General features: G+C 39.9%; 2 protein-coding genes across 13 annotated transcripts in view; one reads left to right on the top strand and one right to left on the bottom strand.

The window, feature by feature from the left end:
• The window catches only part of SLC35A5 (solute carrier family 35 member A5), a 34,076-nt gene extending 11,146 nt beyond the window's left edge, over positions 1-22,930 (bottom strand). For 2 of the 12 annotated variants that reach the window (XR_004974350.1, XM_036352147.1), the window contains exons 1-5: positions 21,830-22,195; positions 20,445-20,593; positions 15,929-16,027; positions 14,318-14,451; positions 11,011-11,078 (exon numbers count right to left, since the gene is read on the bottom strand). Coding sequence is in view for 11 of the 12 variants with exons in the window: in XM_036352147.1 (XP_036208040.1) it covers positions 11,011-11,078; positions 14,318-14,451; positions 15,929-16,027; positions 20,445-20,574 (431 nt within the window). In the remaining variant the exon portion in view is untranslated. Of the gene's footprint in view, positions 1-11,010; positions 11,079-14,317; positions 14,452-15,928; positions 16,030-20,444; positions 20,594-21,829; positions 22,197-22,688 lie in introns of those variants that run through there. The other 10 variants (XM_036352142.1, XM_036352143.1, XM_036352151.1 and 7 more) reach the window with 10 other exon arrangements.
• The window catches only part of ATG3 (autophagy related 3), a 28,529-nt gene continuing 23,423 nt past the window's right edge, over positions 22,259-27,364 (top strand). The window contains exons 1-2 of the mRNA XM_036352152.1: positions 22,259-22,706; positions 25,407-25,448. Of these exons, the coding sequence (XP_036208045.1) occupies positions 22,635-22,706; positions 25,407-25,448 (114 nt within the window). The 5' untranslated portion in view covers positions 22,259-22,634. The remainder of the gene's footprint in view (positions 22,707-25,406; positions 25,449-27,364) is intronic.

Below are 27,364 nucleotides of genomic sequence, written 5' to 3'. Positions count from 1 at the left end.
TTGATATTTTAATTCACTTTCATAATAAACATCCCTTAAGAACATTCAGTCATTCTGCCTCATTTTAAGTTTCCTTTGAGCCTAGAGGTTTAACTAAGCTCCTTTCTACCTCCAGACCTATCTTGAACATTTAGAACAATAATTTTTTTAACTTAGTATAAAGTAAACTGTAGAAGAGATCCTCAACCTGGTTTTCATGAACCAGAATGTGATGAAATTCAGATATGTGAACCTTGCAGTGTGCCAAATGCTCTATATAGGTGAATTCTCAGCCCTCCCCCAACCCTAGAAGACCCTTCAAATTCTGTCAAATTTCAAATTTCAAAGGTATTCACGATCCAAAAAAGATGTAAGGAAGCTGGCCCCCAGATCCATGACCTAATCATAAAGCATTTTATAGCAAACAACTGTTTGACAAGGCAAGGAAAATATATTTTTAGTATTTAATTTTACAAAGTCTTAACAATGCATTACTTTGCCTAACAACAAACTTGTGATATATTAAAGGCATACATTACTATTCTGTTTTATGGATTCATTCAGTTTAACAGACATTTAATAAGCACATACTATGTGGCAGGCACCCTGGGAAAATAAAGACTTGATGCCCACCCTCGAGGAATTTATACTTTTAAAAAGTAAAGAGCCATGAAACTAAATGATGACCAGACAAATGATACACAGAACTGGGGTACACTGAGGAAGGAAAATTTGAGTCTATAATGGAGTCAGCTATTGCTTCAAGGAAAAATGACACTTGAGTGGAAAGGTGAAAATTAACTGAATTTGCCATGTGAAAACGGAGTTGGTGATATATCCAGGCAGAGGGATACATCTATGCAAAGGCAACAAGAATGTACAGTGTTGCCGAAACCGGTGTGGCTCAGTGGATAGAGCATCGGCCTGCGGACTGGAGGGTCCCGGGTTCGATTCCAGTCAAGGGCATGTACCTGGGTTGTGGGCACATGCCCAGTGGGAGATGTGCAGGAGGCAGCTGATCGATGTTTCTCTCTCATTGATGTTTCTAGCTCTCTATCTCTCTCCCTTCATCTCTCTGTAAAAAATCAATAAAATATATTTAAAAAAAAAGAAAAGAATGTACAGTGTTGAAGAAAGAAAGAGGAGTAACAGAAAGGCCTCTGAGGGGAACAACATCTTCAAGTTTGAAGATGAATTAGTCAGATGAATCAGAGGGACACCAGAGCGGGGAAATAAGAGAATAACATAAGCAAAGGCAGAAGTGTAAAGTAACAGGTAGGAACTAGAAATTATAAGAATTTTGGAGCATTATTGAGCACCGACCATGAGTCAAGCAATGTCCTTACAGGAGGAAACAATGAATATTCTGGGAAGTTAACTGACTTCAACTTCCTTAAAGTCATGCATTTATGAAAGGATAAGAAGGAGATCTGAGCCATGGTTTGTATGTCTTCCTCCTGGACCAATGTATCTCTTAAGTAATTGAGAGTGCTCAAGATATATATATATATATGTATATATTCCCCCCAAAATATGTATACACACAATGCCCATAGATATTACATTTTGAAAATGAAATATATTTTAATAAATACTCCCTTTATAATTATTCAAAGTGTGCATATATGAAGATGTGCCCTATTTCACCAGTGTTTCCATAGAGCTTCATGCTATAAAACTTCATGCTAAGTGCACAGACCAGCCTAGACAGCAGCACACCTGTGCACATGATCATGTCTTCTTATGTAAACACTCTCAAATAACCAGATCAAGCGCTTAGTGATAAGGCTAATATAGCCCTATGCCATGAGACCAGAAACTGTGAACTAGCCACATATATTTCTGAAGATGCAGCTGGTATGCATTAAGTTGTAGAAAGCAAATCAAATGAAAACAGAAAATACAGGATAAAAAATAGGTGCCCAATTTGTAAAAAAATATTATTACCAAACTGCATATTAAAATAATGTATATCAAAACTGATGAAAGAAACTAAGAAGTCAAAGGACATAAATGCATAGCCCACAGATACAAACAACAGTGTGGTGGGTGCCAGAGGGAAGGGGGTCGGGGCTGGGTGGAAGTGGGAAAACGGGGATATCTGTAATAGTGTCAACAACAAAAATAAAGTTAAAAAAGAAAAGAAAAATGAGGCAATGATCTACAGTTTCTTCAGAAGTTTTTAATTCTGACAGCTATAGATTTTGCACTAATACTGACCTTGAGAAAAAAGAATCTAAGGAAACAAAGCCCTAAACAAGCTAAATAGTACTTGCTGCAATTAATTACTCATTCAAGGTAACTTTCTTGGGAAGATAAAAATGATTAAGGATTAGGCTGAAAATAGGTTTTCAGCAAATAAAATAACGCTCAACGAATTATCCTGTAAAGTCAGCTGAGAATCTGTGCTCTTACTTGTACAAGTGACGACTGATTGTGCATGAAGAGTTTGCTCCTCAATTTAGTAGATGCAATTTAGTAGAAACTCAACTCATCTCTCCATTGCCCCAGTAAAACATTCAGATTAATGCTCCGAGTTGAACCCTTGCAGCCAGAGGAATGCTCTACCTGAGGGCCCCTGTTCCCAAGTGAACTGTCTGCTCACAATCTCTGTTTCTAAACGTATTTTTTGCCAGGTGACCTCATTATTGTAATGACGTAGTTTAATGATTACATAAATGATAAATTATGAGTAAAGAAAAGAACTGCTGTCTTTATGAAAACTAAGTTGAATGTTTAAGAAAATTAGTGAAAGGGAAATCACACGATAAGAAAACTACCTGTGATTTAGGTATAGCTGAGCTTATTTTACAATTAGGGAATAAATACTTGCTCCACTTTAAACAAACTAAAACCAGAAATAACAAATATAGGTTCAAGCAAGAAAGAAGCCAAAGAACGCCAATTAGCAAACCCTACACATACTCAAAGCTTTCAATCAAAAGAATGAACATTCACATATCTTAAGTTAAAATGTTTAAAGTATGTATTTTTTAAAAGTAATTCCTTACTTTGAGTTGCCCCTCAACTAATTGAGGGAAAAGTTAACAAATCAAAATTGTGTCAGGGCATCACTACCATATTTGGTGGTAGTAAACCAAGGCAGAGCATGAAAATAATTAAGTGGAAAGATTTACATAATTGTTTTTACAAAAAACTGTACGTAACATGTTTTTTAGTAGCACAAATAGAGCAACCAGGGGCAGATGTATAATGAGAAATTATAAAAAGATTTATCAAGTGAATGATTTTGGAGAAAGGCTTGTCTACTGAGTTGCACTTTTATTTCTCTGCTGGTTCAGAGAGTAAACTTCACCATGACTTCTAAGACATTCATCATGTTTCAAATGTGTTTTTAAATATTTTTTTCCATAGCTTTTCTTTAAAGAAATCAGAGAAACATATACATTCTTTAGGTGAAAATAAGTGCCGGTCTCAGTTATCTTTTGCCCTCCCTCCCCCAAATTTCAGTGTTCATGTGGACATTATTTACTAAAGCCTAAACTAACAAGTTTATACTTTGCCAAGCTTTAAGAGCAAATCGGTAAGGCTTTGAGGCCTGCCGCCAGTTTCCACTTTGAACCAATGATTTCTATACTTCAAAGAACAAATCAATATATTAAATGGGGTTTTTCTAGAAAAGACAGTAAGACATTTGGACAGTGATATTTTTCCTTTTCCCACTTTTGAATTCTTTCAAATAATTCTTGCATTAGTGACCAGACTTATTTTTTCCTACCAGTGTAACCTATATTCTTTTTTTTCCCCTGCCCTGACACTGACCAATCAGTGACGATCATGGCCCTGAGAGGACACACCTGGAAAAGCTGATGACTATTCTACTGAGATCCTCCAGTAAGACTCTCCCCTAAACTCCCAGCCTTTAAAAACTCTCAAAACGAAAGTGCCAGGCACACCCTCCCTCCCTGGCTCTGGGCCTTTCCCTTCCCCTTCTTCCCAGACAGGCAGGCATCTCCTAAACGCTAAGGGTCCCCAGGAGACTTGCAACTGGAGCAGCAATGGGCAGCGGCAGCTCCTCCGAGGCTAACCCCCTAAACCTGTCCCCAAGGCCCCCTTTTCTCTGACTTTGCAGTAAGCTGACAGCAGCCCCACCTCAGCTCATTTGTTTCCCATAACCTTCCTAGGGAGCCAATGCAGCCCTACCTAGTGCCTCTCCTGTTGCTTCTTCTGTCCTAGGCCCGCCCTTGTTTCTCTGTCCCCAGCTTTAATACATGTACTCCAAAAGTCACCTGGACTCATGTTATGAAATCTTTCCTGCACATCAAGAACTCACACGTTGCCCTAACCGGTTTGGCTCAGTGGATAGAGCGTCGGCCTGCGGACTGAAGGGTCCCAGGTTCGATTCCGGTCAAGGGCATGTACCTTGGCTGCGGGCACATCCCCAGTAGGGGGTGTGCAGGAGGCAGCTGATTGATGTTTCTAACTCTCTATCCCTCTCCCTTCCTCTCTGTAAAAAAGTCAATAAAATATATTTTTTTAAAAAAAAGAACCCACACACTACAGGCCGCCTGAGGCAGACTGGCTCCTGGCTCTAGGCTGGTCCCTTTATGGTAACAAAACCACAATGACATATCTGTCATAAAAAAGACAAGAGATAACAAGTGTGGTGAGGAAGTAGAGATAAGGGAACTGTGGTGCACTGCTGGTGGGAATGCAGACTGGTGCAGCCACTATGTAAAACAGTATGAAGGTTCCTCAAAAATTAAAAACTGAACTACCATATGATCCAGCAATCCCACTTCTCGGTATTTATCCAAACTCATAGATATGGAACACAGATTGTAAATGCCTAAAGCGGGGGTGTTAGGCGAAATGGGTGAAGATAGTTAAAAGGCACAAACTTCCAGTTACAAAATAAGTAAGTCCTGGGATGTAATGTACAACATGGTGACTAGAGTTAACAATACTATAGTATATATTTGAAATTGCTAAGACAGTACATCTCATTAAAATTCTAATTGAAAGGAAAAAATTATAACTATGTATGGTTACTGATGTTAACTAAACTTATTGTTGTCTATATATTCACTAGAGGCCCAATGCATGAAATTCATGCAAGGGCCTTGGCCCCGCCCCTGCCCACTGCCACTGCGGGCCTCTGCCATGGCCCCCACCCACTGTGGTTTTGTCCGGAAGGAAGGACGTCTGGTCTAATTAGCATATTATGCTTTTATTTTATATATATATTATATATTATATTATATATATATATATATATATATATATATAATCCTTATGTTGTACACCTGAAACTAATGTTATATGTCAATTATATAATTTAATAGCCAACTTGTATTTATAACACCTCCTCCACATGGACAAAACCCAGGGAAGACACAGGCACTGTCCCTTAGGATTGTGCGCAAGAACTCACTCTTCAGACTCTCAAGCAGATATGCTAAAGGCACTTGCTATCTCCAGAGTTATAAAGAGAAATGAAGCAGCTAGAAAATAATGAGCTGAAACACAAGTTTGGGCTGTGTGATTTGGGTAAGTCACTTTATATCCCCAGGGCATATTTTTCCAATGAGGATATGAGCCAAGAGATGATGCTTACAGAATCCAGCTGTTAATATTTCATGATTCTATACACAAAAGGGCAAAGCTGTTAGATTTCTATACCTGAGTCTTATGAATATTTTTATAAGTGGTCCCTGGAAGGAAAGGTTCACAGGAAAAGAACAGTGCATCCTGCAGGTACACAGGTAACAGACTAGACCGCAGGAGGCATTCTTACTCACCTTTGGTGAGTCAGCAAAGGGCTATTTTCAAAGAATTCATCTCTGCTGCAATTTCCTTTTTCTGAGTTGTTTTAAAAGACAAAGAATGAACACCCAGTAGTGTTCATGAGGGAATCTTAGGGGTCCAACTACTTCCTCTGATATCAACAGTTCCATTGTTTAATGAGGTGTGAAATGTAAGAGAAAATGACACAGACCGGAAAGGTGGATCCAGGAATATAAAGTCATTTGAACAGCAGCAGCTTTGCAATGACATAGAGCTTTGTGTCAAAACAAAGACCATTTTTGTCTTTTGCTCTGCAGCTGGCTGCCAGCAGTTCTGACAATCCTCTGACTCCAGCCAAAGCTGCAAGAGGACATGGCCTGAACATCACTTGGAAAAATAAAATTAACACAATCATCCTCTGCTTTTCCTTACTCACCCAAATCTCTGCCTCAAAATCACTTCTTAGCCCAATCTTAAAAGCACATTTTTAAGTTCAAAAATAAAACCCTGAGTTATGCTGGAGGCTCCTTTTAAACTAATGTCAAAGGACTCCCAATGTCCACAGAGAATAGATATATCATGGGTGGCTTTTACTATCTGATCAGGGAGAAAACCAAATGTCCCTCCATTGAATTAATTAGTGAAGAACAAACTATGTGAGCGTGGTCAAGGTCCTGGGCCACAGACATGGGTCAGATTCTATCACAACTCATCACAAAGAACTGAAAGTTGTTGTAACAGAATTTGACCAGCATTCCTTCTGAAACCCTTTTGACAATACCAAAATATTATATATGTATAGAGTTATAATGTTATACTTAATAACATTGCTGGATATAAACCAGCAGTTGAAAAACTTTTGCTTTATGTAAAAATTCATTGCAATGAGATCTGATTCTTTACTCCCAGGCCCTATTGATTTGTCTCTTAAAATTTAGATGAGGACAAACCAGTTAATTTAAGTTTCAGCTAACATGATGGCAGTTGACCACCACAAGACTTCTGGAAATCTGAACAAACTAAAGTTGGAATAACTACCACCTTTGCTTCAAAGCCCCTTGCCGTTCCTCTGAATTACTTTTCCTTCTCTACATTCCTTGTGATCTTTTACCTTTTTCCTGCAATTGCCCAGTGTATGGTATATATGTATTTACTGTAAGGTATCACAACTCCTTTCCGGTAATGGGGAGGAACAAATGCCTTGAAATGCCTTGTTTCTTTCATTAGATTGCATCTTCTTTCCTTTCCAACTATGTGCTCAACACAGCATTAATCCAATGATTCAGACCTCCTATACCCTGTTTACCACTGTGGTACAGTTTTTATCTTTCCACTGAGCCAATCCTGCAATGCATCTTCCTCCATGAAACCTCCACAGACAAAGAAGACAAGCAAAAGCAAATTCCCAGTGTAGCCTTAAATTCTTTATCTGTATGGGAAGGGTATTTGATGGCTCTACTAGAGTGAAGTATGAGACAAGAGCTATAATATTCTAAATGAAATATGAGCTATTTATGAAAAATAAATTAAGACTTTGTGATAGGACTCAAGCTGCTACTCTTGGGTCAAAACTTTATTGCCAAGGGCAAAAGACCATCAAATGAGACACTGAATAGATCAGCGGTTCTCAACCTGTGGGTCGCAACTCCTTTGGCGGTCCAATGACCCTTTCACAGGGGTCGTCTAAGATCATCCTGCATATCAGATATTTACATTACGATTCGTAACAGTAGCAACATGACAGTTATGAAGTAGCAACGAAAATAATTTTATGGTTGGGTCATAACATGAGGAACTGTATTTAAAGGGCCAGAAGGTTGAGAATCACTGGAATAGATTAAACAGGGAAAAACAGACAGAAATACACCACCAACAACAAAACTATTGAAATAGAACAAAATAAAGTTGATATTAAAATGTAATAACAGAATACTTAAAAGGTATTCTTATAAAAGATAGTATTAGATTTACTATTATATTTTAGCTGTACTTCAGAGTAGCTTCAGTGCTGTTATGAATCAGTCAAACTATGATGCACTGAGAATTAAGTTAATGCTCAAGGAAATAATAAAAATTGAGTACTTTATAAATTGTTTCTTTAACATAAATAACTTTCAAGGAATCAAAACAGAGATGTTAACCGCAAAGCAAACACATATCTAGGAATCAATATTACTGCTCTGAATATCAAGAGGTAAAAATGTGAAAAAAATATTTTAAATTTTAGTTTATAACAATGTTAATTTTCAATAAAACTAGCAAGAATACAATTAACATTATTATATTTCATAGTATTACAAGCAAATGGTTTCTAGCAGAGATTTGGATTTGGTTACATTACAAATGAACTGTGTTAACATAAATTGTTAAATGCTTAAAAAGTTGACAGGCCCATCTTTGCCCATGGTGTGGCACTCTCTGCATGAAAAGGGGTAGCTCATTTCAAGTCGGTTCCTCTGCCCCCAGCCTTGTCCAACCCAGACACTCTCTCCTCACAGTCAAAGGGAACCACCCAATCACTTCAATTCTGGGCTCCAAGCACAGATGCAGCTTGAGATGAATCTATTGATGAATAGGGACAATGACTATACCTGCCTCATGGGGTCAATGTGTGATTAAGTCAAAATAGGGAGGAAAGGCCCTCAGTGTAGCATTTGGCCCTGAGTCAAGTATTTTCTCATCACTGCCTGGCCGAGAGCCTCCCTGCCCCTGCTGCCTACAGGGCAGCTGAATCATTTCTGGGTAAGTAGGGTCTTTCTAAGTGGACCCCCACCTTGGCCTCAGAGCTCATGCTCTGGAGTCAAATTACTGGCCGATTTCAAATTAGGCAATACATACTTTATATCTTCTCCTTGGTAAATTTAGTTTTAAACTAATGTAATTTTGACATGGTACATTGATATAATACATATTATCCTATATCAGTGATGACGAACCTTTTGAGGGCGTGTCAGCATTTTGAAAAACCCTAACTTAACTCTGGTGCCGTGTCACATATAGAAATTTTTTGATATTTGCAACCATAGTAAAACAGACTTATATTTTTGATATTTATTGTATATATTTAAATGCCATTTAACAAAGAAAAATCAACCAAGAAAATGAGTTCGCGTGTCACCTCGGACACGCATGTCATAGGTTCGCCATCACTGTCCTATATAATAAAAGCCCAGCGACCATAACGGCGTAATGACCAGAACGACTGCTTGACCAGTTGCTATAAGGTGCATTGACCACCTCTCGGTCCCTCCCCTGGGCCCACAGGCTCCGATCATAGGATGGCAAACGGAGAACCATGGGGAACTGGGGTGGGTGGTGGCAGGGCGAAACTGGGGACTGGCGAGCAGGCGGAAGATGGCCCTGATCTCATGCACGATTTTGTGCTCTGGGCCTCTAGTGTATTATATAATAACTTACTTATAAACTATCATTTCAGAGGAAAAAAAATTTACTTAAGAAAAACCCACGTTTTTGAGATCTTTGCACCCTTATTATATAGTGAACCTTTTATGTGTCAGAGCCAATTCTTTGTCCCTTATGGAAGGAAATGCATCTCTAATTTTATTATAGGAATTGATATAAAAATATGATTGCTTATATATTTTCTCAGAAGCCAACTTTTTATCCTTCAAAATGACTTTCATGTTGACTTTAAAATGTTTTTAGAACAGCATTCTTTAATATGCTTATTGAATTCTTTTCATAATTCACGAATAAAGTGAAAAAAATTCATAAAATAAGCAAAAGCAAACTTTAGTGTACTGTAACATTTAAATCGGATGACACAAAAATCTTCATTTTTTTCTATCTCTTACATCAATTATTAAATTGAATGTTTTCTCAGGATAAAAGAAAATCTTTTAAGAATTCCATGCAATTTATGTACTGAAGGCATCATGGATTCAACAAATATTTACTAAGTGCCTATGCATCAAGCCATTCATCACCTGTACATATAAATTATGAGAACACCCTATGACATAGCACACTGAGAAATAAGAAATTAAAAAGGAAAAGTGAATGCAAAATTAAAATGAAACAATTACAAAAAATATAACAAGAAGTTAATTGTATTTTTATCATCATCAACATCATCATTAAGTAACAAATCAAATTGGAGTTAAGTGCCCAGACCCCATTCCACCTTAGAACATTTTGATTTTTGCTTGGGAGCAGAGCCAATTCGGTTGAAAATGTTTTAATTTTACCCAAAGGTCTTCCTGGAGATAGGAAAGACTGGTGATAGAAATTTGAAGTTTAAAAATCTATCATTTTTATTAATTCGATTTCTCATGCAAATACTCTGCCAGTTAGAACTTAAATCATGTACTCATCTCAAGTAGTTTAACAAAGAATTTGTTACTCTTTATCTTTTCCAAACACCAAATAACAAATGTGTATTAATTTTAGGAACTTCTTGGTTCCCTCGTACTGTAATATAGATTCTGCAAACAAAACAAAACAAAACGAAAAAACAAAAACACCTCAGGAATTCTATGTTGAAAATCTGGCATTAAAAATTAAAATACTCATAACCCCATCAACTATCTTTGCTTTATTGAGATGCTAAGAAAAAAAACAAACATTTGAAACATGGAATCACAGAGGATTCAGACAGACTAGCAGTGGAGCTGTTTTCTAGGTGGGTTAAGCAACTTGCCAACACACAGAGCCAATCCTATATAGTAAAAGCCTAATATGCAAATTGTTCGACCGGGAGTTCAAACACTTGCTGTGATGTGTGGTGACCACCAGGGAGTGGCACAGAACATGGCGGGTGTTGGTGATGCAGTGCTGGCAGCAGGTGGCAGTGGAGGCGCTGTTGGCCCCAATGAGAGCGGGATTGCGGTGGGATGGTAGAGCAGGTAAGCGGGCAGTGTCAGGCCAACGCGGGTGTGAGTGGGGGCCAATTGCCTCACCGATCGCCCCGCAGATGGTGACTGGTGGTGGGGGGTGGGGGGCCATGCCCAATTGCCCAGCAGGCGGGATGGTGGAGCAGGTGAGGGGGTGGCGCCAGGCCACGGTGGGGTGCCAGGCGGGGCAGGGGGCTGCGAGGCTGGAGGCACGAGCTGGGGCTGCAAGCCTGGGGGTGCGAGCTGGGGCTTGATCCCCACAGGCCACCCCAAGGGACCCCACCCATGCACGAAGTCGTGCACCAGGCCTCTAGTAAGGAATAAAATCCTGGCCTTGGGAACCGGAGGGTTCAGTGCTCTGGGCATATCACCTGAAACAAGGTTGTGCCGTTTTAAAATACCACATATGCTTTCACAACAAGTTACTTACTTCAGTACTATCCTGAATAGAAGAGCCGTTGTTATAATGCTAAAATTCGAGAAGATAACAGCCATGGCCTAGAAAGAAAGAAGAGATAGAGTTACAATCCAAATAAAGTACTGACCTCAGAAATCTCCCAGCTCGGTGGTTCACCTGACAAGAAAAGCTCTTTGGTCAAAAACTTGAGGGGTTATTAGGGCAGCTATTTCACTAGAGGATTAAATTCCATTTTTATTGCTTGTTAAATTTATGCAGATATGATCAAATTATTGTACAGGATTTCAAAATGTGTTGAAATTCAGAAAATGCCTGTGTAAATAATCTGTATGTGCAGATTTAGAAATACTTATAAATTCTAAAGGTTTGGGTCTGAAATAACAGTTACCATGCTTCTATAGCATACTTTTTAAAGTTCTCAAAGTGCTTTATAGACTTCTAATACTGTTCTATGGGTAGAGAGAAGACAGAATCTGTTAGGCCCATTTATAAATTAAGATAATTGGGATGCAGACTTTTAAGCATCCTACCTGTTGTAGAAACTGAATCCATTTTCCTGGTTGAACTACAATGACTCAATACCAGTGATTCACTACCAAACTTATATCTAACAGTCCTTTGGATTTATTCACATTGTTCTAAAAACTTAGAAATGTGTTAGCCAAATTTCATAAAGGTCTGTTTTTGTAAATTCAGTCATATTTCACATGAGACTATTAATCTGAACATGTATACATTTTGGCTGAGAAAGTATGAAATTTCATCACTGCCCCTCATAATTGGACCTGACAATATTAATTTTTAAAAACAAATCCTACTGATTTAGTTCACCCTGACTTCCTCCTTGCTGTCACTTTAAAATGATTAAACTCCAAAGAGTATCAATAATCTTTTATAACCAGCACATATGGCTAATATGAAGCTGAATTAAAGAAATAAGAGTAAATCCAATAACAATTAACAAAAATTCCAAGAATACAACATTGTTGTTTTTCTATTGAATTTTTATGGGACTATTTTGTTTCCTCAGTGTCCTTCTCTGTAGACAAATGCTTGCGAACCCCTAGTTAAAAGGAGATGAAGAAAGTGGCTGGTAAGAGTGGGGAAGTGGTGGCTCTGATCAGTCACAATAACGGCAGTGAAAATGCACTAACCAAGCATCCTGGCTGGCCTGATGAATTCTGAAAACTCTTTGTATGCAATAGTACAGAATAAATAAAAAGCAAGACCTCTTTGCCCCCAAACTTCCATTTATCTCTATTTAATTCTTTCCAATTAGACTTGGGCACCGCAATACAAAGAATATGCCATGTGATTTATTTTGTAATATTTGTGGTTTTACACAATCAGGAAGGAAGAGCAAAGCAGTAACTTGGAAGAAAAAAACAGGAAATTATACTTTTACTTTGGTACTGGGGATCAATGCAGGGAAGGGCTATGAATTTAAGAACATAATCTATTGGATACAAATAAAATAAAACAAATATATACTTATTGAATGTGAATAATTATGTCTTTGGGTACAGGAATTCTCAGATCTGAGAAAGTGGAAGCAAGAATTTAGGAGAGGACACAGTTTAGATGAAATGAACACTTAGTAATAATAACAATATGGGTCACAGGGCTGAAAAGAACTTCAGGTGACCACCCAGTACAAGTGGTGTGGTAACATTATTCTCTTTTACAAATGGGCAACTGACTCAGAGCAGTTGGGGCGTGCCTAGTTACACAGCTTCTAAATTGTGCAAAAGAATCAAACTCCTGTTTTCTACTACTGTGTACCATTGATCCCTCTTTTTCATACCACTCACAAACTAATTTGGCTATATTTAAGAGACTTCACATAGAAGACTACAACCAATAAAAATACTATTTATGATAGAAATCCCCGAACTTATTCTTTAAAATTTATAACACATTTTGGCAACAATGGCAACAGAAATGTTCATTTTATAAAGCATTAGGAGAAAACACACACATGACCCAAACTGAGTAATAGGTAAGAGCAGGAGACCAAATTTTAAGTTTGATTATTAATGGTTCTCTAAATTGGCCTAAGAATGCTGATAGAGATAAGAAATATTCCTAGTATTATCAAGTTATAGGTAGTGTTTAGAGTCCGGAGGATACAATCTCTACCCTTAAAGTACTTGCTGGTTAAGAGAGGACTATAAAAATAAAATCATACCAAAAATATATCTATATATATAAAAGTCTAGGTGACCATTACAACCGAAAGATCAGTCGCTGTGATGTGCACTGACCACCAGGGGACAGACACTCAACACAGGAGCCTCTGGGCACTGGAGAATCTGGGTCTGGGAAGCCCATAAGAGGAGAGCGACCCCAACGCTGATCAAGACAGAGTAGCAGCTCGGAGGGGGCAGAAGGGGCAAGGCAGCAGCCTAACTGCAAAGACGTAAAGTAAGCACCACTGCCATCTTACCTCTGCCACTGCATGTGCGGGCCGCTTACCCTTCTGCCCCATCAGCCACTTCTAGCTCTTGCCCGCGCCTTTCCAGGCTCCCAACCGCTGACTGGCTAGCACTCCTACAGTGGTGTGCCACTGGCCGAAGTCAGCCACCTATCATGTTGGGGGCGGAGCCCTGAGAAAAGGTGCGGCTGAGGTAGGAGAGATGACCTGTCTGTCTGTCAGCAACTCCACCCCAGGGAGAGTGAGGCTGCCCAAGGGTGGGCAGCGAAGTTGAGCTATATTTTCATCTCAGAGCGTAGCTGGTGTTCAGGCCGTGTGGGGGCGCTATGCCTGTGGTCTTTGCTTGCCACTACCTCAGCACATCTACACAACTAGATCCGGGCCTGCTGGCCAACCTCCCGTGGTCCCTCTCCCCATCCATGCACGAATTCGTGTACTGAGCCTCTAGCATATATATAAACTACACTAAAGCAGGTGTAAGAAAGAGCAGAGTACTGAATGTATAACTTTCTAAGTTAAGTCTCTGTGGAGGATCTGGATGCTGAAATTAATTTTAGAGGCTGGTGATCATAGGATGGCTCAGAAAACAGGCAGATTGGTTAAGGTTACACAAACAGAGATGGATCCAGATTCACTGGCCAGGGAGCAACTCTTGAATAGTCACTGCAGTTTAATACAGCAAACTTTAACAAGTGATAGAATCTGGCAAGCAGATTGGTAAGTCATTACTCAGATGATTCTCAAACCTCAGGAAGGCCAGGAAGGGCAATGAGAAACTAACAATGACACGGAAAATGATTTAAAAAAAAAAAAAAAAAAAGATCAGCCCTGAAATTCATTTCTCTGTGTTTTCCCAATGCTATTTTCTTTGTCATGTTTACTTACAGGTTGAAGATAGGAAAGGACATAGAAGACAATCAAATTATCCAGGAAATAAAGAAAGGCTGGAATGGACCACTTCATGAAATTAAAGAACTCCCTCCAGGAAGCACATTTCAAGTTTCTACTTTGATGATTTTCTAAAGAAAGAAATACAGCAATAAATAAATGATCTTGAGAAGAATGTCCATATTTTTATAGACAGTAAATTATATTTGCTTTTTGACACAATTCTTTAAAAGAGGCTTTATGAACTTGCTTTCATAAATGACTGTTATCCTTACGAAATCAAAGACAATACAGAATTTCATTGCATGCTGTCTTTCTGTGCCCCACCACTGTGCATCATCACTGACAATTAGCAACACTTTAGGATTACTGATTCTCCTAATTTCTGTTACCTTGAAATATAAGTATCACTTAAGGCGAATGAGGATATTCTTGTGTTTCTCATGGTACTGAGAGCATAAAACCAAGAGATCAACAAATGAAAAGAAAAAAAAAATCAAGCTTTCAGGCTGGTATTCCCCACCTATTCCCTATTCCCTGAGAGTGGACGAACAGGAAAGGGAGATACTAGGTGAAAAATTTTATCTAGGGAAGTAGAAAAAATTAACTTTTACTAATCCTACTATGAGTTATTGTCCCATTTCTAGATTTTCAAAAACTTAGGAAGTTTTTGAACTATAATAGAAAGAATGTAAAATAAAAAGAAAACTTAAGTATTTTAGGCCTGTAAATAATGGATTTCATGAGATTAAGAAATATATTCCACTAACTGGAAACTGTGCAGACTGAAACCCCTGAGCTTGACAAGTCATCTTCTTGTACAAGCCCTTTACTAAATTCTGTTTACCTCATATGGGAAGGCAGATGAAAGTAACAAAGAGAGCAAAGCCTCATTAACTGGGAAGTGCATGTGAAGAATAAATATATACTAAAGAGCCACAAAAGGCTAGATACTGCCAATTTGAGGAAGGATTAATGTCCTTATTTGACAGTTGATGAAACTCGAGTTCAAAAAAGTTAAAATAATCTATCCTAAATACAGTCTCTCTGACTCCAATGCACTATACTACCTCTGCTGGTGGAAAAGGGGATATCTTTGCAATGTGCTATACACTAAGTCAGACAGGAGTAATTTTTAAAAATCCTGAATTTGAATATAAACTAACTCACTGTATGGCCCATTATAAGAAAAAGCCAGAAGGTAAAGCAACGGACAGGACACTAGAAAACGTGGGTTGGAGTCCTGGCTCTGCCCTCCTACCCAGAACTGCTCAGACTTTTCTCTGAGCCCATTTCTTCACCTGAAAAACACAGATTATCATAATTATGTTTGTATTTTAGTATCCTCATATATAAATCAGTGGTCGGCAAACTGCGGCTCATGAGCCACATGCAGCTCTTTGGCCCCTTGAGTGTGGCCACGAAGTTTCAATCGCACTGTACTGTGCGCCCACACGTGGTATTTTGTGGAAGAGCCACACTCGAGGGGCCGCAGTTTGCCGACCCCTGGGCTAAATGATATAAAATGTTCTTGCCTGCCACTTCTAAAATTTTTTGATTCTGTGATTGTATATAGTATATAGTATATAGTATTGCTTCAAGACTCACCTTTCTTTATAACCCAGAACGACACAAGCACACAGAAAACCAGCTTCACTAGTTCTGAGCACACATTCACAGTAGTTGGAAGATAATCATATTTGTTCTCTGAAATGTAACAGAAATGTTTTTTAATTATAAATTTTGTTTGATATAATGCTTATATACAGCTAATAATTTAGGGTTGTTTTTTAAAAGCTGAATTGTAATGCTGGTTGTATTAAATTTCGTCCAATTGGTTTTGCTCTTTTGGTTTTTTAATCAATTCACCTACTGTTTAATCTTTCCCTACCCCGTTCAGCATTTTATCATCCTTGAATATGATAAATATGCCTCTCATGTTTTCATCCACGTTGCTGATGAATATGGTGAGGCTAGGGCTATGGGCAATAAAAGCTTTGTGGCATGGCATTAGAGACTGCCTTCTAAACTGACCATTAATCAATTCTCAGGGCCTTACTCTTCAAACAGCTATGACTTTACCTGGCTGAATTATTACTCAGCTCATGGTGCCTCTTGTGCAACTTGTTAGCCTTATACCCAACTCAAGGTATATTCTGTGATATTCCCTTAATCAAGAGTGTTCCTCTCTGTTTCATATCATGGCACACAAAGAAAATATTTGTTTGGCACTCCAGAGCAAATGGTATATTGGGATAAAAGAAGGAAGCTATTTGAGGCAAAAGGCAACTGGTCCAGGGCTCTGGCTACTCTACGGCTGAGAAAATGCTCTGACACAGTCAAGAACCCACTGATGAGTTGAAAAGCTATGTCCTAATTTACAAGTCAATCTAATTAGGAAATGAGGTTTGGTTAGCATGCCTTGGTCTTAGCTGTTACCACTGTTTTTTCCAAATGCTTACAAACAACTTGCTCTATAATTTTGCCAAGGACAAACATAAATGTTATTAGGTTCTCTTCTGAGGAATGCGTTTTGCCCCCTTTTGAAAACATTTCCTTGCTTCCCTTGGTCATCATATTAAAAACCCAAACTGGCCAAGTACAGAGGAAAAACACCAACTTGACATTCTCTCCAGAACACCCTTTCTTCCTTTTCCCTGTGGTTCCCCTGATCTTCTCAACCTAAGCATAATTTTTTATTCATCTCTGATCCTGTACCACTACCTACAAACCTCTATAACAGTCCTTACCACATTGTATTGTTGTTATATTTTGTGTGTGTCTTACCTTTAGAATGTAAACTCTTCATGAGGAAGGGACCATGCTAGTCATCTTCATATACCTGGCAGTTAATGGTGTTTTGCACTTAGTGGGCACTTAATAAATGTTAAGCTAAATTTAGTTATTTGCCTGTTAAACTTTCCATTATTCAAAGCCTAGTTAGAAGATCTCTTCCCTTTTCTGAGCTCAAAGCTAGACTGAAATCACATTCTATTTTCCTCCCAATACTTTGCATTGATCTCTCTCATGATACACACCAGCAAACATGCACAAACAAGAATGGGGTTGGGTGGAGGTTTCAGAACACAACTCTTAAACTCTTGTAGTTACTCTTCAATTCATTCTTGTTCTTATTTTCTTATAGTTCTATCATGGTTGACTCCAAACTGTCTCAGCATCATGTGGGACCTCCCTCCACTCACCTTCTGCCCACACTCACATATCTTATCTACATTACATCCATCCTTACTGGTGTCTTTCATTGCCCCAAAAAGGGGCTCCTGCCCCACTAGTCACCCATTCTCCTGTTTAAAATCTCCCCTTATCTTTAGGGACTTTCCTCCAATAAGTAAGTACTCTGGCTTAAGTGTCTCCTTTATTTTTGTAGTAACTGGTTTCCTCCCCATGGCCTAAAATTTGCTCAAAACTCTCTCATCCAAAAAAAACAAAACATTGTATAAGATCCTACCACTTCAACTACTATACATTCTCCTTCTCATCCTAAAACTGTGTCAATATTCATTATCTCCATTTACCCATTTTCCATTCAGGTCTTGTCCCAGAGCAATCTTGTTTCTGATCCTACCACTGTACTCAACCTACCTACTCTTGAGATTAATTATCTTCTAACTAGAGGACTGGTGCACAAAATTCATGCACAGGTAGGGTCCCTAGGCCTGGCAGGTGATCAGGGCCAATCAGGCCTTTCTGCTGCTGGCCAGGGCCTTACTTCCCCAGCTGCCAGCTGCTGGCCAGGGCCTTCCTTCATTCCACACTGCCCCCTGGTGGTCAGTGCACATCATAGCACTAGATCAAACTCATGGTCTCCCAGTCAAACTCCCAAGGGGACACTGCATATTAGCCTTTTATATATATATACTAGAGGCATGGTGCACAAAATTCATGCACGGGGGGAGGGGGTCCTTCAGCCCAGCCTGCACCCTCTACAATCTGGGACCCCTCCGGGGATGTCCGACTTCCGGTTTAATCCCTGCGGGATCGGGCCTAAACCGACAGTCAGACATCCCTCTCACAATCCAGGACAGCTGGCTCCTAACCGCTCTCCTGCCTGCCTGCCTAATCGCCCCTAACCACTCGCCTGCCTGCCTCATTGCCCCTAACCACTTTGCCTGCCTTCCTGATCGCCCCTCACTGCTCACCAGCCTGCCTGATCGCCCCTGATCACTCTGCCTGCCTGCCTGATTGCCCCTAACCGCATCCACCTCGGCCCCTGCCACTGTGGCTTCATCTGGAAGGACGTCCGGAATGATGTCTGGAAGGTCATTCGACTGTCTGGTCTAATTAACAGATTATGCTTTTATTATTATAGATAAATTACTAATTCCAAAGGGCATGTTTTAACCCTTATCTTAGTATGATGTTGCAATTCCCTGTCTTCAAACTTGTTTCTTTCCTTCTATGAGTCATGTGCATTTAGTTCTCGCTAACAATTCCTTCTTAGCATCCTTCTGAGTGCCTGCAGGATGGCTAAATGTTGGCACGCCTTGGAGTTCTGTCCTTGGCTCTGTTTTCTCATTTTGCATGTTACCCTGAATGAGCCTGTTGTTTCTAGGGTTTTAAATGTCAATTTAATATTAATGTCTCCAAATCTGTACTCTGGAACATTTAATGCTCATTAAACGTATGCATTTGAATAACTACCTTGTATTTATTCATTAATTTGCATTTCCTTCACATGTGTGATGTGCTAGACACTGCAGAATATTGCAATGAACAAGTATAGAGCTACTGGCCTTATGGAAGGTACAAAACTAAAACTCTGTTATCTCTCTGAACTCTGCCCAACCTGTTCTTCCTCCTAATAGTCTCTTCCCCTTTCGTCCATCCTCCATCCTGTTACCATAATAGTCTTTTTCATTTCCCTTTCTGTTTATGATACTCCAAGTACTCCTTATTCCTCAGACTCTAAGGTCTAGAGAATAAAGTCCCAGGTCCTTAGCATGGGATATGAAGTCCTTAACTATCTGATCATTGCTTCTGTCTCTGGCAAAGCATTCCTTTCCCCTTTCCTCTGAGCCTTAAACTTTTTGTTCAGTAATTTTGAACTACATGTTTCTCACAATCAACCCTACTTTTATATGTATCTCTTCATTTTTACAGGCTGCTTTGAATACTCCTGACCACCTTGTATTCTTGTGGATCAACTGTCACCTTATCAAAAAAGCATTCCTTTATCCCTTTGCACTCCACATCATTGCCTCCCAGATAGAATATACCACTGTCTACTCTAAACAATTTCTTCATCTTTGGTATAGAACTGCATTTATTATGTTGTATTTTCACAATGTATTTACACGTATATCTCTCCTAATAAACTGTTCATGAGAACTAGGTCTATGTCTTATGCACTTTGTTTTTTAAAATTTATTTTATATATATATTATTTTTGATAGTATTACAGATGTTCCCCCTCCTCCAGCCTCTATCCAGTTCTTCACCACCCTATTGCCTGTGTCCATGGGCTAAGCATACAAATACATAAGTTCTCTGCACTTTGCACCCTGCTTATACTTAGCCTAGGGCCTGGCAGATAAATGCTAACTGGGAAATAGAGACTTAGGACACATCAGACTTCTCAAGCAGACCATTAAAGGTCATGGTGTCATAAACTTATGTGTCCTCAGTAACTCGTGAAAGGTTCTCCATATAGTTTTGTGGAGTTAAAGTAAGTTTAAATACAAATTCTTACATTAAAAAACAGATTTCTTGAACACATATTTATCAAAGCTAATAATCTGTATTGTTCCACTGATGCAGTAACTAAGATGGTACATCAAAAATGCCAACTGACAAAACAAATATGTCCTCCATATTGCTACAGGCCCAGATATACTGGTTGATTAAAGCAATGTTATGATCTGTTCTGTAAAGGGTTGGATCCTGTACTTGACTGACCCAAATTTCACTAAGCATAAAAAATATTTCTTGCTAAAGAATTAAAGGTTAAAAAAATCAATTTAAACATTCTTCATCATTCACATGAAACCAAGTACTTGAAAGGGTATTATCCCCATTTTACCCACAAGAAAACAAACAAAAAAACACACAGAAGAATGTGTAATTAGATGGAAATGCTCCATTCATATTATAAATTTTAACTTACCTTCATTGGCTGAATATTTTACCAATAGGATGCGACTTGAGCTTAAAGCAATAAATATGGTCCCTAGCAAGAATGTATACATTGTTGACAAGGAGCATAACATGGGATGACCACAGCACTTGCTTTCCATCTCACTGTTTTCGAATTGCCTTAAAAAGAAGAATAAATTCATGAGCAACCCAACTGGTAGATTAAAGCTATTTTAAAAGCTATTTTAAAAGAAATTTTGATGGGTAACCCTGCTGGCTATGGCTATTATCAAAACGAAGAAAGTTGAAGTGCACAAGAGAAACTATGGAGACAGCAAATGAAAACAACCAAAATTTGATAGAGGGGTAACTCTAGAGACAAAAAAGGCAAGAACCACATTAGAAGTGCTGCCAGAGGTAGCAAGTGAGTAACTGACACTTGGGGCACTGCAGAATTCTGCAGAAAAGCAATTCTTCAACTTTCATTTGTATTAGCAACTTTGCTCTACAAGATGAGGATTTCAGATCTGTATTTCCCTCCTCTGTGGCAGCTCTTCCTGAGGAGGAGGAAAAAGAGCTTGCTTGGAAAGATTTCATTACACTACTGTTAACTTACACTGAGCTCATTACGGAAGTAAGGAGGAACTTAGAAATCAATGACTCTAAGGCCCTCCTTTTGTTGAGGGCAGAAATAGAATACTGGGGATTAGCTCCAATTATAAGAAGTATTAATCATGCTGTTAACTGAGATGGCTCTGTTCTGATTAGAGACACACATTCTAGCCTGGCTGAGAGTGGTGTTCCCTGGGACATGGGAGCTAACATCGGAATGCAGTCCATGCTCCTTTTCCAAGGTCTGCCTATGCTTATGGGAAGATTTACAACCTCTTGGCTGAAACAATCTAGTCCCCAAGGCACCCGCCCTTTGCAACCCCCAGCCTACTGCCCGTAGAGTGTAACCATCACACCTTACCTCCTTCCCCATCCCTGTAATTCTTACTTTCCCACGTAATCTTTGCCCTTCTACCCAATATAAGCAGCTGGCTTATGGGGAGAGGTAGAGCTGATTTCTGTGGATGACCTGCTACCCTCCCACACAGCCAGCGTTATTAGAAAAAAAACCGCTCCTATATGATCCAATCCTATCTCTGCTTAATTGGCTCCGTAGTGACAGGCAGCCGGGACCCCTTGGTTATCTGGTTACACTTGCATATGATGAGGACACCAAGCGCCAGGCTGGGTGCTTGTAGAAAGCCTCCCAGTGTAGGGATGGCGCACTGGGGGATTGCTGAGCGACGGGTTTGAAACGCCACCAGCGACAGCTCGACTGGGCAATGTGCAGAGGCCAATAGCCGCCTCTCCCACAAAAGGACAGCAGATGCTTCTGCCAGGCCAGGGGAAAGCCTCCTGTCACACCTGCGCAGTAGGGACCTCTTCTGCCGCGCCCACCCTCATCCGCACGCGCACTGCTCGGCCAGTCGGACGCAGTCACCTCAGTTCCTCCCTCGAAGAGCTTCCAGTGGAAGAGCTCACATCCTAAAGCTGAGTCAGCTCAGCAGCAGCAGCTTTTAGGATCCATATGCGGGGAACCTATGGGAGGGAAAGAAAGGCGAACAAGCCTCTACCCCAGAACCTATTACGAAACAAAAAGCACAATACGGACCCGACGGGCAGGGAGCCGACCCGGCGCCCATTGCGCAGGCGCGCTCAGTGTTACGCTTCCGGAGGGCGGGGAGAAGCGACCTGATTCCGCCCCAGCGCGGCCTTTCTCGCGTCACGTGTCCCGAGAGGCCTGCGTCACGTGAGGCCTCGGTGGAGGCGGAGCTACGGCGAGAGAGTGGGAAAAGGAAGGGGAAGCCGGAAGGGGCGCGAATGAAGCCAAGGGAAGAAGAGAGTTCCTGAGGGCAGGGGTGCGCGTGCGCCCGCTCTTCCCTCCCCAACACACCCCTCTGCCCTGCCGCCCTCCCTCGAGGCCAGGTGACAACTGGGCCCGGTCCGCCACCTCGCTGCCCGGGGTGCAGGAGCGCGCGCCCTATTCGCGCGCGGCGCCAGCCGCCCCTCCCCCGCGCCCTGTCCGTCCCGTCGCGTCCCGTCCCCTCGGGTGCCGTCGGCCGCGTGCCGATGCACGTCGGCTGCCGCGGGGACATTTTCTGACTCCGGGTCCCTGTCCCGGCTGCCCTTCCCACCCCGTCGCGGGGCCGGCCGCTACCCCGGCCCCAGGATGCAGAATGTGATTAACACAGTGAAGGGAAAGGCACTGGAAGTGGCTGAGTACCTGACCCCGGTCCTCAAGGTAAGCCGGGTCGGGCTTGCCAGGGGCTGTCAGGCACACGCTCAACTCTGCAGGCGCCGAGGACCGGGCTCCGGGGCGTCACGGTGCTCTCCGCCGCGGGAAGGTGTAGGAAGGTGGGACACCGGAAGAGGTGCAGCCCCCACCTGTGGTCTCCGCCGCTGTTTCCTAGGGCTTTCCGGCTCTTGGGGGAAACTTGGAGCGACGCGCTGTGCATACTCGTGTCGCCCTTCGCCCGTCAGGACTCGGCGCCTCTGCGTACGTCGGGCGGCGAGGTAGTCCGCAGCCAGTGTATTTGAGAACGTTAAACCCAGCATCGGTAGTCGTTTGAACGTTTTAAACAAAGTTTTTGCTTATCTTTTTAAAAAATGAAATCTATGCTTGGTACTAAAATAACAGATGTCACTTTTCAAGTGTAAACCTTTTTTTATGATGAGGAGTTTGAAATAACCAGTGGTGGCTGAGATCCCAACCTGTTAGATCTCGAAGGAACAAGGTGAATTTGCAACTTTATCAGTACCGTTGAACCCAGCTAACAGGCAAAACCTCCCTTTCCCAGGGTTTTAAAATAGCTGAAACGAGTTGTTAATCTTGGACTTCAGCGATAATAAGGAGCAGCTTTGCCCCTCCTGCGTATATAACTGATTTTACATTGGCAATGCATCATTTTTTAAAGTAAAAATCGGGACACATTAGCTATTACAGGAGAGACGGATGGTGTTCTTATTTTCCAAGGTAAATTTCTAGAAGTGTATTCAAGTTTTTATTATATAATTGTTTTAGAGTAAAGTTTTTTATTGCAACTTTATTTTTTCCTTTCCGAAAAGTGAGCAGTTATAATGGTTGAATAGCGAGTTCTTGTTTAATGTTGTTTTTTTTTTAAGCTTTCCACTAACATTTTACAAATCTTGGTGTGGGGGTGAAGTATCCATGGAAATGGTTCTCTTTATTCAGGAAGCTATTCTGGTACACTAAGAAGAATAGTGGACCCTTTTACTTTGCTCCTTTCCCATGGCAAAGGGAAATGTTAGTTCTGAACTCTTTTCATGTTTATTTCTGAGACTGATTTTAAAATGATACCTTGTTAGACCAAGTTAAAAAAAAAAAGTCAGAAAAGTTTATAAATGAGATTTCAACCCTTGCTATGCTTATATTTGTTTACTGTGAAACCCATCTTAATTGAGATTATTCAGTCCATTTGAATTTGAAAACCATCTTGACAGTTGAATCATGATTATTTTGCATATTATGTCATCTTTTCAGAAAACTGTCTACCTAGGACCTAGGTATGCAGCATTTAAATGATACATGATTGTTACAACTTTTTAGTTTCGGGAAGAGAGGAGTAAAAGAAAAAGACCTTCTAAATTAAGTACAAAACTGCTATTTTGTTGGCCAGTTGTATTTTATTGGTCTTATAACATAGAATTGTGTTTTAGGAAATTCTTAACCAAACTGTTAAGGAAATGTTAGCTGGTCAGTATGTATTTTTAGTAATAAAGAATACAGAATTAATGGCCCTCTCCTTGCCCCTCCCTGTGCAAACTTGTTGGTTTACAGAGAGAATACTTATAGTTTCCTACCAAATATAGGAAGGCAAGGAAAACACACACACACACACACACACACACACACACTAAATCCCTGGGAAAGAAATAATTATTTTTCCTAGTAGGTAAAAATTAAGAAAAACCATGGTTTGAGAGACATAGGTACAGTAAAAGCCAAACTCTTTACAATGATCTCCAGGCCTCTTGGTAGAAGGCCCCTATCGACTGGTACCTACTACTCTATCCTTTGCTCACTTTCGCTTAAGTCAGTCTGACCTATTTTTGTTTCTCCATCAAGCCTCTCTTGCCTCAGGTTTTGCATTTGCCCTTCCCTCTGCCTGAAACGCTCTTCGCCCAGACAGCCTTGCGGCTGGTTCCTTTCCTACGGTCTCTGTTCAGTAGTTCTCTATCAGTGAAGTCTTTGTTCTCTGACCATCTCTGACCTCTCCTTACACCCCTCTCCTTACACCCTGGACCAGTCCATTTTCCTCTCTGCCTCATCTTTATTCATGGTATTCATGACCATTTGGCTTTTGTCCCTCCACTAGAGAGTCTAAAGTTCTTATGAGCACAAAGATGAGTTTGCTCCATTTTATTTACTCCTGTACCCCCATTAACTCAAATAGTGCACATAGTTGTTCAGTTAATATTTGTTGAATGAGTAATGTTCATAAATGAACCGTTGCATTTCTTCAGACTCTACCACAAAGCCTTACATATAACTTAAAAACTTAGAAATATTTGATAGGTAACATCCTTGCTTTAGCGAAGAGAATATTGCATTAGTACCTTGGAGGTGAAAATAACGGAAAAGTATTAAATGACTTACAACTTATAGGTTTGGTTTCTAATATTATTCCATTTAAATGAAATGTTGGCTGAATTGTGGGATGTCTAAACATCTTTAAGACATTTTTACTGTTCTGTAAAATAAAGATATTTGTGATTTCCCCAAATTATTGTTTTGAAATTATTTTCATGTCAGTTTTCTCCACTAGACATATATATTTCTTGAGGTCAGGTACCAGTGATATATTCCTTTTTTGTATGTGGTCCATTGCCTAGAAGTCTGCCAGGCAAACAGCTGCACAAAAACATTTTTAATTTGAAAGTGAAAGTAGTATAATACTGTTATTCTTTTTGCTCACTTTAGGAATCAAAATTTAAGGAAACAGGTGTTATCACCCCAGAAGAGGTGAGTGTTGAAGATATTCTGAAGCTATGATATTTTACAATTATATTTAACTGGGTGGCTTTTTTACTATTAAGAAAAAAAATATTTAACTTTAATTTAGATTTGAGTAAAAGTAGATTCTGTTGACTGCATTAGCAACTATATAGGGTTTTCTACTTCCCATAGAAGATGTAACTTCCCTCTTGATTTGCCACTTCTCATATTTCTCTGTGGTTCCTCTTTATTTGGAAGTGAGGGTGGAAGAGGGAACGGAAAAGATTCCTGTCGTCACTTATCCTTCACTCGTGTTTGTCCTGTATGGAGCAGTGGACTCTGTGGCCTTTGTTGTCTTGCCTTTGTCTAACAAAACATGAGTTTTCATGACTTTCCATTTGGAAACTTTGGTTCACTGCTTGGATATTAAGTTTGTCTCTCAGTATTTAGCTTAAACATTTTATTTCTACATATTTAACGAGGATTTTTTTCTCACCATTCTTTCACTTTTTCTCCCAACTCAGTAATATTAACTCTGCTTAATGCTGAAACTGATGGCTGTTTTATAGGCCTGTTGAGTTTTAGTGAACTTTTAGTGAAGAATTATTTCAAAGGAGTCATTTTACTTGCTTACCAAATCTATATAATAAAAGTGTTCTCTTTCCTTTAGGTGGTTATTTTGTCATCCTTAGCGTAATGAATACTGACCTAAAAGTCCTTTTAGACTCCAGTTCTATGAATGGTTATGATTGCATCAGACTTATTTTTTAATCTTAATAAATGGCAAAGAATTTATTAAGCTTCACTTTGAACTCTCATTAAAAGTACCACTAATTGGCAAGAGAACATAATCATTGTTTTGAGAGAAACTTTTTGAAATAAACCTTGTTTTATGATTGGCTATTGCTGTAAATTACAGGACCTCAAACTAGAGAATTAACTGATCTTTCAGTTTTCCTTTGTGATGGAATTTCTTCAGTGCCAAATCCTTGTGAGTTCCAAGAATGTTGATCTTTTATCTAAAATTGTCTTTATTTTTAGTGAAGACACATAGTGGTGTGGAAAGAAACTAGGAGATCTGCCTCCCAGACCAATGTCTCTAATTTCTCCTATTCTGACTTGGACAAATCAATGAAGCTAACCAGGCACAGGCCTCATGGTTCCTTATTCATAAAATGAGGGGTCATGGCTAGACGTCTTCTGACAGACCCGTTCTACCTTAGGCATCATGAGTTCAATATTTTGAATGCCAAATAAAACTAAGCTTTGATGTTAAGCATCTTAGTGTTCTTGTCCAACAAAGGTGTAATGTAGACAAGACTCTTGAGTCTGAAGTATCTGAAGTCAAGAGCAGAGATGAAAGTATGCTGTTCTTTTTGGACTCTCTGGTTTTATCTCCTCTATGTGAAGATGACTAATTACTAAATTACTAATTACTAATTACTAAATAGATGAGGTAGAGATCCATATCATTGGTTATTAGAGTTAAGCTACTAATCCTAGATTGAATAACTGTTAACACTTAATTGTATCATGAAGTGGGTAATACTAGTTGTACTGGTTAATAATAGTGGGTTTTGTAATCAAAGAAAACAAGATAATTTCAAGAGAAACATCAAAAGTGCTTCATTCAAAGTAGTGTCCATCGCTAGCTACACATTTCCCCATCTTTCAGGTAATTTATGGATACCGTCCCAATAGAACTTTCCTTGTTTTGAGGCAAACCATTCAGAGACCAAATTTTCCACTTCTTCCTATGTTTTGAAGTGCTGCTCAGAAAGTGCATGTGCCATTCATCGTAACAAGTGGTAATCTGAAGGAGTGAGGTCTGGTGAATACAGGGGGTGGGTTAATACTTCCCAGGAAAGATCTTTTAACGTGTCTTTAACTGGTTTTGAAGTGTATGATGGTGGGTCATCATGAAGCAAAATTACTTTGCCGTG

The sequence above is a fragment of the Myotis myotis genome, unplaced genomic scaffold (genome assembly GCF_014108235.1).
Source record: "Myotis myotis isolate mMyoMyo1 unplaced genomic scaffold, mMyoMyo1.p scaffold_m19_p_2, whole genome shotgun sequence".
In the NCBI taxonomy this organism is placed as follows: domain Eukaryota; kingdom Metazoa; phylum Chordata; class Mammalia; order Chiroptera; family Vespertilionidae; genus Myotis; species Myotis myotis.
This window is presented reverse-complemented; position numbering and strand designations above follow the sequence as displayed.